The sequence below is a fragment of the Pieris brassicae genome, chromosome 3 (genome assembly GCF_905147105.1).
Source record: "Pieris brassicae chromosome 3, ilPieBrab1.1, whole genome shotgun sequence".
Taxonomy (NCBI): Eukaryota; Metazoa; Arthropoda; class Insecta; order Lepidoptera; family Pieridae; genus Pieris; species Pieris brassicae.
This window is the reverse complement of record NC_059667.1, coordinates 13,933,666-13,945,853: the sequence shown is the minus strand read 5'-3', so window position 1 is coordinate 13,945,853 and position 12,188 is coordinate 13,933,666. Positions and strand designations below refer to the sequence as shown.

Here is a 12,188-nt window from a genome sequence, read left to right as displayed (position 1 = left end):
TCTTGCGTCTGCCGTTCCTGGAATAATAGAAATTGCTTAACGAACTAAAGCCTTAGACTGGTTGGGAGTCTATTATATACCAAAAACTTATTAAAGATGTTACAACGATGTGGGAGTATATAAAGAGAACGTGTGGACTGTCGTTACCTGCCTACTATATAATTGATATACAGGAAAATGTATTGAGTTACAAGCATGAAGCAACTAAATACAATGGCTAACGCGAAGCCACTCAGTGTTGACGAACTGCCGGTCCTTTGCGAACATTCACACTTCTCAAGTACATATTTTCATTACAGAGTCATGAGTGAGCATAACCAGATTTCTACGAATCGGCATGATATCATATTTCGCAAAACAAGCTGAACACAACATATACCTAAATCAGACACACACCCTAATTTTAAAACCTAATATATATATAGAAGATATAAATAATAATGACTGATTTGGTAAATAGTAGAAAATCAAGAAAGTTATTGCTAACTATTATGAATCTTTAAAATATAGCAATATTGATATCCAAAATTAAATATTACTCAGATTCTTTTTTAAATTGTCACTTGACAGAAAAGGGTAACAAAACTGCGGAGGAGTCCAAACAATTGAATAATGAGCTGGCAACTTCTCGCCCCACTTGTTCCAGCTTACACTTAACTAATTTGTTCAACATTTACCACTTCCTTTTTTACATTTTATAATGAGTATTTGCTATGCTATACATATATAATAAATATACTAGTCCATTTAACATTTTAAAGGATAAACATAAATATGATTCTAACTTAGTCTTGTCCTTAATAAATTAAATTTAGTTACTCAGGTTTTAAAAAAGACCAAATACAAGAATAAGTAAAGTTGGTTTCCAAAACTAGGATAATTAAAATTATGTTTACATTTAGAATTTTGGGCCTTATCAATAAGTTAAGGCAAGAAGTATTTTCTGTAACTACAATAAGTGTGATAAATTAAAAAAGTAATTTCAACGATTCCAACAGAAATCAAGTAGTTCTAATAGACGGTGATCCACTTTAAATATTTTTTTAAACATAATATCATTACAATATTGAATTATTGTTTAATTACCTATGTAATTCAAATATATTGTTATACTGTTGGAATTATTAGTATTTCTTGTGCAAATGTATTCTTGACATATATAATTTTTATTAAGTTAATATCTATTCCATAATGTTTTTTCAAGCAAATATAAAATTCAAATTCCTTATTACTTTTTTTAATAAAATTTAGTCCACATTTAATTTAAATATTTTAAAAAACAAAGAAGCTCAGGGCCAGCTTTTACAATAGTTTATAAGCTGTTAGATTGTTTATGGCTATCCTGGTTTTTTGATCTAACCAGTATTGCTTCTTTGTAAACCAGTTAATCCTTTGAATATATATTTTTATCACTATTAGTAAAATGTTACAACTTTTTCCGTGAGTATATAAATTTCCTTATAAAATTTCACTTTAAAATACCATAAGCTCTTTTCAATAGGAAAATCTATGACTCATAACATATAGTTATCATTTCTCTTGAAATTTAATAATTATTAAAGAATGGATGAATTTAAAAAAGTTTTATTTGATATATTAAAATTCATTTTATTTAAGTTTTCAGTACTTCCTTAAAATATACAGCATTTAGATAACTTTTTTATGAGTAAATCATACAAAAAAAGGGTTACACTTTTTATAAATTAATAATTTGTTATGTTATCAGTTTAACAGAAAAATCTTTTTTAATCAAACATTCAAAAATATTAAAATAAATAAACCATTTGTCAACATTAATTTAAACGTTAGCGTAAATTTGCTAGAACTTTAAATCGTAGGCGGTTAGTAGCACTTGATTAGGAAAAGCGAAAATCTGAAGATTTACGTTACTTATAAAAAAACATTTAATGGTGCGCTTAAACCATGTTCTAAACAAAAATTTAAGTAAATCAGGACTTAAAAATATAACGATATAATCTTAAACACATTTAAGGTGTCATCAAATTGCGTTGAACAGGAAATCAAAACAAACACTGATGACATGGTCAGCAAGTTAATTGGATAAGGTCTCAATATACTCGCCTAACTAAAATGTGGGACTATTAATAATAAAACAAAAGTTATTATATAAACGTCAAAAACAAGTAGAATTGGACGCAAAATTAATGTCCTTTTAAAACTTACCAATTCTTGATCGGGTGACAAGGCCACCGCCATCTTTCTAACTAATACTTACTTTCACAGATTAAGAGAAGTTTTCTACTGTTTAAATACATTTGTATTTTTACCTATAACCATTCTGTCACTGATGAATGAGATATGTTATATTATATATATCTCTACGTTTATGTATGTGCCATAGATATTTCTTAGGTGTAACATATCTATAGTTCGAGTCGTAGAATTTACAGTACGAGTGGTATAAGAAAAGCAAAACATACTTCATATTTCCCTACTAGGCCGTGGCAAGAAGAACTTTGACTTTTACCCACTGTGAACATATTAACATATGTTTATTAAACCGGTTTTCTACCAAAAAATCGTTTTTGTTCAGTTTCTAAATTTGGATGTAGTGGATAAGTACGTTTCCTCGATTTAAACAGTTGTCAATATGTACCTTATCTGTCGGTTTCTCCTATGAACACCAACGTGCATGTTTTAATCTGTAGCAGTGTTGCCAGATCAGAGGTTTTCCCCCTAGATTTAGGGGTTTCTCAACCGAGTCAGGGGCAGAATAGGGGAAAATATATAGTGGAAATTTCAAAACAACGACAATGACAGTTTTTTGCTATTATATACCACGTTCCTGATTTTGGAACTAGATTGCAGTACGAACACATTGTAAGAATAGGATCCGTGGGGTTAACTTTACTAATTGTATATTTGTGTAATCAAAAACCGAATAAAGCGTAAAGCCTTTCATTACCCAACGATCCCAACATGACCGCCGCTTTAAAGAATCGCGCCATTACCCATGCCACCATCCGCTTGGTGAGGGCATCCTAGGGAATTTCTGGGTGAAATCAAATTATCGTAGGAGTACGTCGCCGAGACCATCTGACAACACTACTGCATAGTGCGTTTGTCATTAGGCAGCACCAACACATAACCTAAAAAAAATTATTTAATTATTTACTAATACAACATAAAATACATTAATTAAATCGATAAATATTTGCTCTGCACCAATTTTTTACCACCCACGGCCTTTGCATAAAATGTCTACACGCTGGTAACTGGAAGAATTATTATTAACCAGCTTTTTATGTTGTTTATATATACTTATACGTCTGTTTACTTCTTATTTTAGGTATCCAATTTATCAAAGGGGCAACCCACAACTTCGTATATTTTTACCAAATTTTTGGATGAAATTAGTACATACACCTCTGCGGCAACAACCAAATATTGTTCATTTTCAATGTTCTATGGAAATGACTAAACATGATATAAAAAACTATTTGGAGAAGATATACAAAGTACCTGTAGTAGAAGTTAGAACAAAAATTTCACTTGGGAAATTCAGAAAGGATATTGGAAAAGGTTATGTTGTTAAGGATGATGATATAAAGACAGCATTTGTAACTTTGGTGAGAAACATTTTTCTATTGTCCTTTCTAATATATAATATAATATATGTCCTAGTCAAGAGTTTTGAGAGTTTTCTGTTGAAACTTTAATAGGTACCTAACCATCTATACAGTTAATCTGTAGCAAAATAGATCTTCTAATTATATAATTTCTTAGACTTAAGTTCACTTTTTATGTACTTTACACGAACTTAAATTATATTTTACTCATTTTATTATGTCCTAAACTTTATTTTAGCCTAAAACTACAACATTTGAATTTCCCAACATATTTGAAAAAAAGAAAGGTGATGTAGAGGATGACTTGAAATCTTTAGAAGAAACAAAGAAAACATTTAAACAATATATTGAACGCAACAGGGATAGAAGTGATATACCTAGCTGGTTTTCCATTTGATAATGAAATGTAATGTTGTACATACCTAGTCTCAATTTAATAGAGAACATTAAATTAAAAGTCAATTGGTGTACATTATTTTCATATAATAAGACCATAATTTGTTAGAATTAGGCTGGAATTAAAAAAACAAAATAATATTTGTTGCATTTAATCAACTAAGAACTTATTTTAAGACCCTTGGGCTAAGGGTAATTAAATCCGTCTCTCACTATCATAGACTAGTCATAGCTATTTAAACTATAAAAAACATGTTGTTTTTATAAAAACCCACTTTTATAGTGCTAAATTGTAGCAGTTGATGCCCTTCATACCAAATAAACATAAAAACACAAAAGTTCTTCAACATAAACAGTAATCTGTAAGCCTACCTGAGACTATTAGAGCCTAATAAGTCTAATTAACAATAAGTATTAAAATTCACAATGTTCTTCCAAGAACACAGATGAGTGACAGCGAGGACATTCAGTGATATCCAATAAGAAGCTTACCTGCAACAATTTTTTAACCCATTATCATATGATATACTTTACTAGAAAATATATATATATATATATAACTTTAAAATCTATTTCATAGATATCAGCAATTTAAGTTGTGACATTTAAAGAACATGGTAAATGGAAGGAGAATCATAATAACTAAGATAGTAAAACTTGTCAGTTCATTTAAAAAGTAGGCTTAGATAACTTACATGTGGATGTTGTTTGCATCTTATGCGAATTCTTCCGTGACAATAAAATCCACAAGCTCTACAGAAAACAATTGCCTTGTCTCTACGACAAAAACATATATTGCTATTCTTATAAGCAGTTGGAATTTCCGGAACACCTCGCCCGAAGCGTTTTGGACCATTGGAAATGATCCCAGCTTTGGCTGCAACAATAGGTGTAGTTTTTTCCATTATTTCGTTTAATATATCAACAAAGCGTTCTCCTTAGTTCTGCTTCCAAGAAACATAATATTAACTGAATTATGAATAAAACCGGCACAATAGACTTTTTAGTACTTGAACATTAAATTACTAATTAAATGGCGGTTATAAAAGGAAGGTAGTACCCATCATAGACAAGATAAATGATACGTTATAATATGTAGGGTACTACGTAACACGTACTATTATGAAAAAAGTTATAAAAGTGTTGTCACTTTGTGTTTGACATGAAACAATTTTTACTTTTATATTTATTTTTTAAATTTATTGCTTACATGTCGATTTATATTATTATATTTATAAATGTGTAGGTGATTAGTACGTGTCGTCATGAAACAATAATTTGTTCTGAAAAGAACAGTTAATTGCGTTACCGTTAGGACAACTTTTTGCCGCGCCTCGATTTTATTGTCTACGCACCCTTCGCATCTTGGTACCACATGTTTACCACTAGTGGCCAGGTAGGATAATTTTTGTATATAAATCTACAGTTTTTAAAAATTAAACACATTCCACATTCCATCTTCACCTCTTCTCAACGAATTATTAGGAAGTTTTATTTTAACCAAATAAGGACCAAACAACCTAAAGTAAAACTACCCTAAAGTGGTGACCCCGAGAAGAACACCAAGAAAATTGAAGATGACGAACACAGAAAATTCCGGTGCAGAGCGTCAAGTTTCATCACAAGCGTCGAGCCAAGAAGTCTCCGGTATCTCACTGTCACTTCGTGTGCCACCCCCAGAACAACAACCAACCATCGACACCCTCATCGGTGAAATAAGAACGTTATTTTTGGAAGTCGCTGAGCTACGAGCACAACCTCGCGACAACTACCGCAACAGTCGTTCTCGCCACCATTCACATTCACAATCACGCTCGCGGAACACATCAACAAATCGCAACGAAAACCGACGAGAGTCACAGATGGAAGATCGAAGCCGGAAAAAATCTCCAATGTCGTACTGCTATTACCATCATCGCTACGGTATGGACGCGAAGAAATGCACACCACCATGCAGTTTCAAGCCCATAAATCAGTCGGAAAACTAAAAGTAACGCTGGCCGCGGCGGGAACCGGCGTTACCGAATCATCACACCGCCTTTTCGTTACCGACAGGGTAACGAAACTTACCTTTTTGGTCGACACAGGAGCCAATATCTCCGTGCTACCAAAGACAAAAGGCTCACGCGAAAAACCACTGCCATTTCAACTCTACGCCGCCAACAACACGGTCATTCCAACATACGGAGAGAAGTCACTCCAACTTGATCTTAACCTCCGAAGACCATACACATGGAAATTCGTCGTAGCAGATGTGTCTAAGGCAATCCTGGGAGCAGATTTCTTGCAGCACCACCACCTCATTGTCGATGTCAAAAACCGAAGATTGATCGACGGGAAAACAAAGCTGGTAACAAACGCTCAACTCAGTACTGCAGACATACCTACAGTTCGTAGTATTGACATTGAGCAAAATTACCACAGCATTCTAGCAGATTTCCCGGGCACAACCAGACTCACTTCAATGAAGCTTAGTCCCAAACATTCCGTTGAACACTTCATTGAAACAAATGGACCGCCCCTTCACTGCAAGCCACGCCCCATTGCACCGCATCGTTACGAAATGGTCAGGAAGGAATTCCAAAACATGATCGATCAAGGGTTATGCAGACCAAGCAAAAGCCCTTGGGCATCACCTCTTCACGTCGTGCCAAAGAAGAATGGAGACCTACGCGTGTGTGGCGATTACCGAAGACTCAACGCCATAACCAAGCCCGATCGGTATCCCATACCACGCATACGTGACTTCACATACCAACTCGCAGGGAAGAAAATTTTCTCCACACTCGACCTCAATCGCGCGTACCAACAACTGCCAGTCAGCGAGCAAGATGTGGAGAAAACCGCCATCATCACACCTTTTGGTCTTTTCGAGTTTCCGCGCATGTGTCCTGGTCTAAAGAACGCCGGACAGACTTTCCAACGCTTTATTCACGAAGTACTGCGCGAACTCGACTTCGTATTCGCTTTCGTTGATGATCTACTCATAGCATCAATCGACGAGGAAGAGCACCGAAAACATCTGCGCATCGTATTACAGCGACTAGAAGAATACGGCATCACCATCAACCCATCAAAATGTGTTTTCGGCCAGCCAACTGTGAAATTCCTCGGTCACCAAGTCACAGCGGAAGGAATACAGCCACCCCAAGAGAAGGTACAAGCTATTACAGACTTTCCAAAACCACAAACCGTAGAAGAACTACGACGTTTTCTCGGTATGATAAACTTTTACCGTGAAAATATCAAAGATGCCGCCACCATACAAGCGCCGTTAAATACCTACCTGCACAACGTCAAGAAGTGTGACAAAACTAAGATCGACTGGACCACTGAATCAACGCAAGCTTATGAAGCATGTAAAGAGAGCATAAAAAACGCCGCTTTACTTGCTCATCCGTCTCACCAGGCGACACTTGCTATATTCAGCGACGCTAGCGACAGAACAGCTGGTGCCGCACTCAATCAATTTATCAACAACTCATGGCAACCACTCGGCTATTTCTCGAAGAAATTCACCGACGCACAGACTCGCTACAGTACCTACGATCGAGAGCTACTCGCTATCTACATGGCTGTTAAACATTTCCGCAAAATGTTCGAGGGACGAGAAATAATAATATTCACCGACCACAAGCCGCTAACTTTCGCTTACACAAAAACAAATACAAACAGCGAATCACCGAGACGCACCCGACAGCTACTTTATATCAGCGAATTTACCACTGATATACGACACGTCAGTGGATCTCAAAATGCAGCCGCAGATGCATTATCACGTGTCGAAGCAATCATCTGTCCATCGCCGATTGACTACAATCTACTTGCAGAAGCTCAAGAACGCGATAGCGATACCATTAAAGCACTCAGTCTACAGAGCAACTTATGTTTCAAGAAAGTCAACCTGCCCGTCTCAAATATCAAATTACACTGCGAAACTTCAACCTCACAGTTACGTCCGTACCTACCAGAAGAATACCGACGTACCGCATTCAACGCAGTACATAACGTTAGCCACCCTGGAATCAAGACTACGAGAAAATTAATTACGCAACGTTACTTTTGGCCCTCAATGAACGCAGACGTCGGCAAGTGGGCAAAAGTATGCCTACAGTGTCAGCGCGCCAAAATACAACGCCACACATCAAGTCGATTATCAATTTTTTCACCAACCGAACGATTCGAACACGTTCACATTGATATCGTTGGTCCGCTACCTACCGCGGCCAGCGGTCATCGATACCTCGTGACAATGATCGACAGAGCAACAAGATGGCCCGAAGCATACCCATTATGCGAAATATCAGCTGAAGACGTCGCCAAAGCGGTATACGAAGGTTGGATTTCCCGTTTCGGTTGTCCTGTAACAATAACAACGGACCAAGGACGCCAATTTGAAAGCAGAGTATTTGCATCTCTTTCTCGGTTACTAGGGATCGAAAAAACGCGTACAACTTCATACCACGCACAGTGTAACGGTATCATCGAACGATGGCACCGTGTCCTTAAAGCCGCATTAAAAGCAAGACTACAGACCGCAAGAAGCTGGATCAACGAGCTCCCAACCGTCCTACTCGGATTACGCGCCGCTATGCGAAGTGACACCGGCGTAAGCGCCGCTCAGCTTACCTACGGTTGCAACATACGCTTACCCGGTGATTTCTTATCAACGACCCGCAATGATGTCATCATGGACTCTGGCTACATCGATCAGCTGCGCGACGCAATACGTAACCTGCAACCAATGCCGAGTCAACCACACAGCAACACAAAACCCATATTCGCTCACCGCGACCTGCAATCATGTGAATACGTATTTGTACGCATAGACGCCGTAAAGAAGCCATTACAAGCACCTTACGACGGACCCTATCGCGTGCTGAAACGAGACAGCAAGATATTCACGCTGCAGTTACCTAACCGTGAAATGAATATCTCTATCGACAGACTCAAACCTGCCTACACTATCGCCGAGCAAGATGTGCCTACTGATACAACAACGAGTACCTGCAACAAGCAAAACACATCAAGTGCGAGCGAACTACATGAACCATCAAATAGCCTGAAACATCAAAATGACAACACCCTGAAACATCAAGATGACAACAACCTGAAACAACAAGACACTGGGAACACCTCAATACCTACAAGAACAACTCGCCGAGGCCGCGTTATACGCCTGCCGGTACGCTTCGCTAGAGGGGGAATCCTGTAGGTGATTAGTACGTGTCGTCATGAAACAATAATTTGTTCTGAAAAGAACAGTTAATTGCGTTACCGTTAGGACAACTTTTTGCCGCGCCTCGATTTTATTGTCTACGCACCCTTCGCATCTTGGTGCCACATGTTTACCACTAGTGGCCAGGTAGGATAATTTTTGTATATAAATCTACAGTTTTTAAAAATTAAACACATTCCACATTCCATCTTCACCTCTTCTCAACGAATTATTAGGAAGTTTTATTTTAACCAAATAAGGACCAAACAACCTAAAGTAAAACTACCCTAAAAATGTATTATATATACAGAATGGCCAAAAAGTCTTGGGTCAAACGCAACTAGGGATTAGATGGGGTCATCAGCTGCAAATCTGCGGGATTTATATATATACACACAATGGTGGTCATATGATTAGAAACTCTTCTTATGAATAAAGAAAGTATAACTTCAACGTACAGATGTTCTTTAAAAATATACTGATTCAATAATTAATAATCATGCAATAATATAGCCACTCAAAAAATGTCATTTAATGCATAAAATATTTATAAATTAAGAATGAAGTTTTTTCGCCTGATGACCCGACAAATATCTTTTCAAGACTGAGAAGATTAGTAGAAGCTAAATTGTTGGAAGGAATCTTTAGAAAGGTTCTAATGCTTTTTACCAAGCAACACCGAGAGAAGCTATTATAATTAGCAAAAACTAATGGTAAGCTGTGGATAGTACCTATTTTGTTATTAACAACACTAATTCCTAATACTTAAAAAATATTGTTGTTAATACTTTGTTGTTGTTGTTTCTAATTAGTTGACCATTATTTTTCATGCCTTAAAACTGATTTAAATGTTTGTCCGTAATGCAATATTGAAATTGCACTGTGTAATGGGATTTATATCGGTTTCTAATAAATATGATAAATCGTTGAACATATTGTTGTCCTATTTATTGTTTAATTTAATACTAAAAACAATTGCGCCTAAAATATCGAAAATATACACATATAAATATATATTATCACGGTATACCTATGATAAATACGTAGAGTTTTTTTTGGAATTCAAGTCGATTTACCTACCTAGCAACTATTTCAAAAAATTTAATTGATATTAATGTTTTTAGGCAAAGATAAATTAATCTAAACCTATTCGAGAGAAAAAGCGTCAAAAGTATAATAAAATTTATTACACCGACCTGGGTCTGCTTAAGTTGATCGTGATAATTATCTGTTTGCGGACATAGCTTATTAATTTTATGGACATTAATTTATCGTACTTGTTCAACACAGGAAATGTACTGTACCTATTGTTTGTGGCAAAAGCATACTATGCGATGAGATAAAATTAATTACATTTGCTAGCGTTATAAATATGTGATGATTTGGTTTGAGTCTCAAAGTCTTTTCAAAATGAAATTGTTATATTCATTATCTTTGTTGGTTTTCGTAGTAGCGCTGGCATCGTGCTATATCCGTGAAAACGATGATTTTAAATACAGGTCTTTAGGTCCTTTAACAAGAGTAAGTTAAAGATTACAATGCGTGTTAAAATGGCTTTTATTATTTTAATCTACCTGAATTAAAAAGCTTATGAATTCGGTCATACATCTGTTACACTGATCACTGATCTATAACCTACATAGTTCACCACTCTATACATTCCAACTGTAAATATTTTTTGTTTCGACCGGTATTGAACTCATGACTTGTTTAAACTAACACTTGACGTGGTGGACTAGATTGGATTTTATAGAAAATAAGACGTGAAATAACATGATTGTTCTCTTTAGATTATGAGACAAGCTGAACTAAATCCACCAGAAAATCCTGAATCATCAGAATTGCTTCCACCCCAGAAACTCCAAATGATGATCTATGACGCGTCACGTAAGCGTAGAGAAGCCAAGGGTGTAAGTGGATCTTTGCCCACAAGAAAAGGTTAAAGTTTTCCAATCACAGTTTACTAAATATACACAGGAAACGTTGGCACGAAATGGGATTTTGACTCTGTTACCTTTAATTTATTCAAATAAATTGTTGTGGCATATTACGAACGCTTTTACTCATAATTTAGACGTAGCAAGATGTCTAACGCCCGGATCTAGAACATCAATCAAACCAAATTTAACAATTAAAGTACATATTTAAATTAGATAGAACTTATCTACTTTCAGGACCTGTTTGCCTGAGTTTTGCTGTACGAAGTTACACATATTTGACAGCACCCAAGACTAGTTTGTGGCTTGAATTAAGAATTAGAATATATATACATTAAAAATGGGCAGAGTTACAAATTACTTACCCTAACGTCACGCACGATTACGGTGCGCCAGATCAATTCATATTCTTTCTGAATTAATTCGTAGTATGATCATTAAGATGTCTAATAAAGTTCTTAGTACTTACCGAACTTTTAATAATAATAAAAAAAACAACAGAAAAACACCGATTTAATTTATCAAACAGGATATCGAATCTATAGATTTTCCTAGTGCTTCGGCGTGCAATACTAGGTCCCACAATGAAATGTGCACTAATGATATTCTCTTTCTATTTAAACAATTGCACTTGTGTAAAAATATGTTACTAACATAGCTAGTAGCTTCTTACATATGTATTGAAAATGTCAATAAAACAGGACCGGAAATGTGTCTGGTCCATTCGAGGACCACATAATGAAATAATAGCCATAAAATATGAGAAACATATTCCTGCCACTCTACCTCATCCTCAATATTACAAAAGTAAAAAAGGGGACTTGAAAGATATTCAAAAACCTTATTTATGCCTTTGAAAAAACTCAACTAGAACATAACAGATGGTGATACGGTGTTTAGTAAGCCCCATCTGTTGTTTATTCACCTAACGAAATCATAAAAGTTATTAGTTGTGATTTCCTCTTCTATAATGTTAGCTAAAGTAGTAAAATGACTATAATATTTTTTTTAGTAGCAAACCCCCTTCAAATCTACTAAATAGCCAGT

At 35.7% G+C, this 12,188-nt stretch overlaps 2 protein-coding genes across 2 annotated transcripts in view; one reads left to right on the top strand and one right to left on the bottom strand.

Moving 5' to 3' along the window:
- LOC123707839 (tyrosine-protein phosphatase non-receptor type 9-like) overlaps window positions 1-2,228 on the bottom strand; it is a 36,944-nt gene extending 34,716 nt beyond the window's left edge. The window contains exon 1 of the mRNA XM_045658198.1: window positions 2,185-2,228. Within this exon, the coding sequence (XP_045514154.1) occupies window positions 2,185-2,217 (33 nt within the window). The 5' untranslated portion in view covers window positions 2,218-2,228. The remainder of the gene's footprint in view (window positions 1-2,184) is intronic.
- A 616-nt stretch (window positions 2,229-2,844) lies between these two features.
- On the top strand, window positions 2,845-4,052 carry LOC123707653 (probable 39S ribosomal protein L23, mitochondrial). Its single transcript, XM_045657910.1, has 3 exons — window positions 2,845-3,232; window positions 3,311-3,590; window positions 3,829-4,052. Exons 1-3 carry the CDS (start codon window positions 3,219-3,221, stop codon window positions 3,985-3,987), a joined length of 453 nt encoding a protein of 150 aa, XP_045513866.1. The 5' UTR covers window positions 2,845-3,218; the 3' UTR covers window positions 3,988-4,052.
- Window positions 4,053-12,188: the final 8,136 nt, after the last annotated feature.

Coding starts and splice junctions, on each gene's coding strand:
- LOC123707653 (XM_045657910.1), top strand. Junction 3,591..3,828: donor AGACAGCATTTGTAACTTTG/GTGAGAAACATT, acceptor ACTTTATTTTAG/CCTAAAACTACAACATTTGA.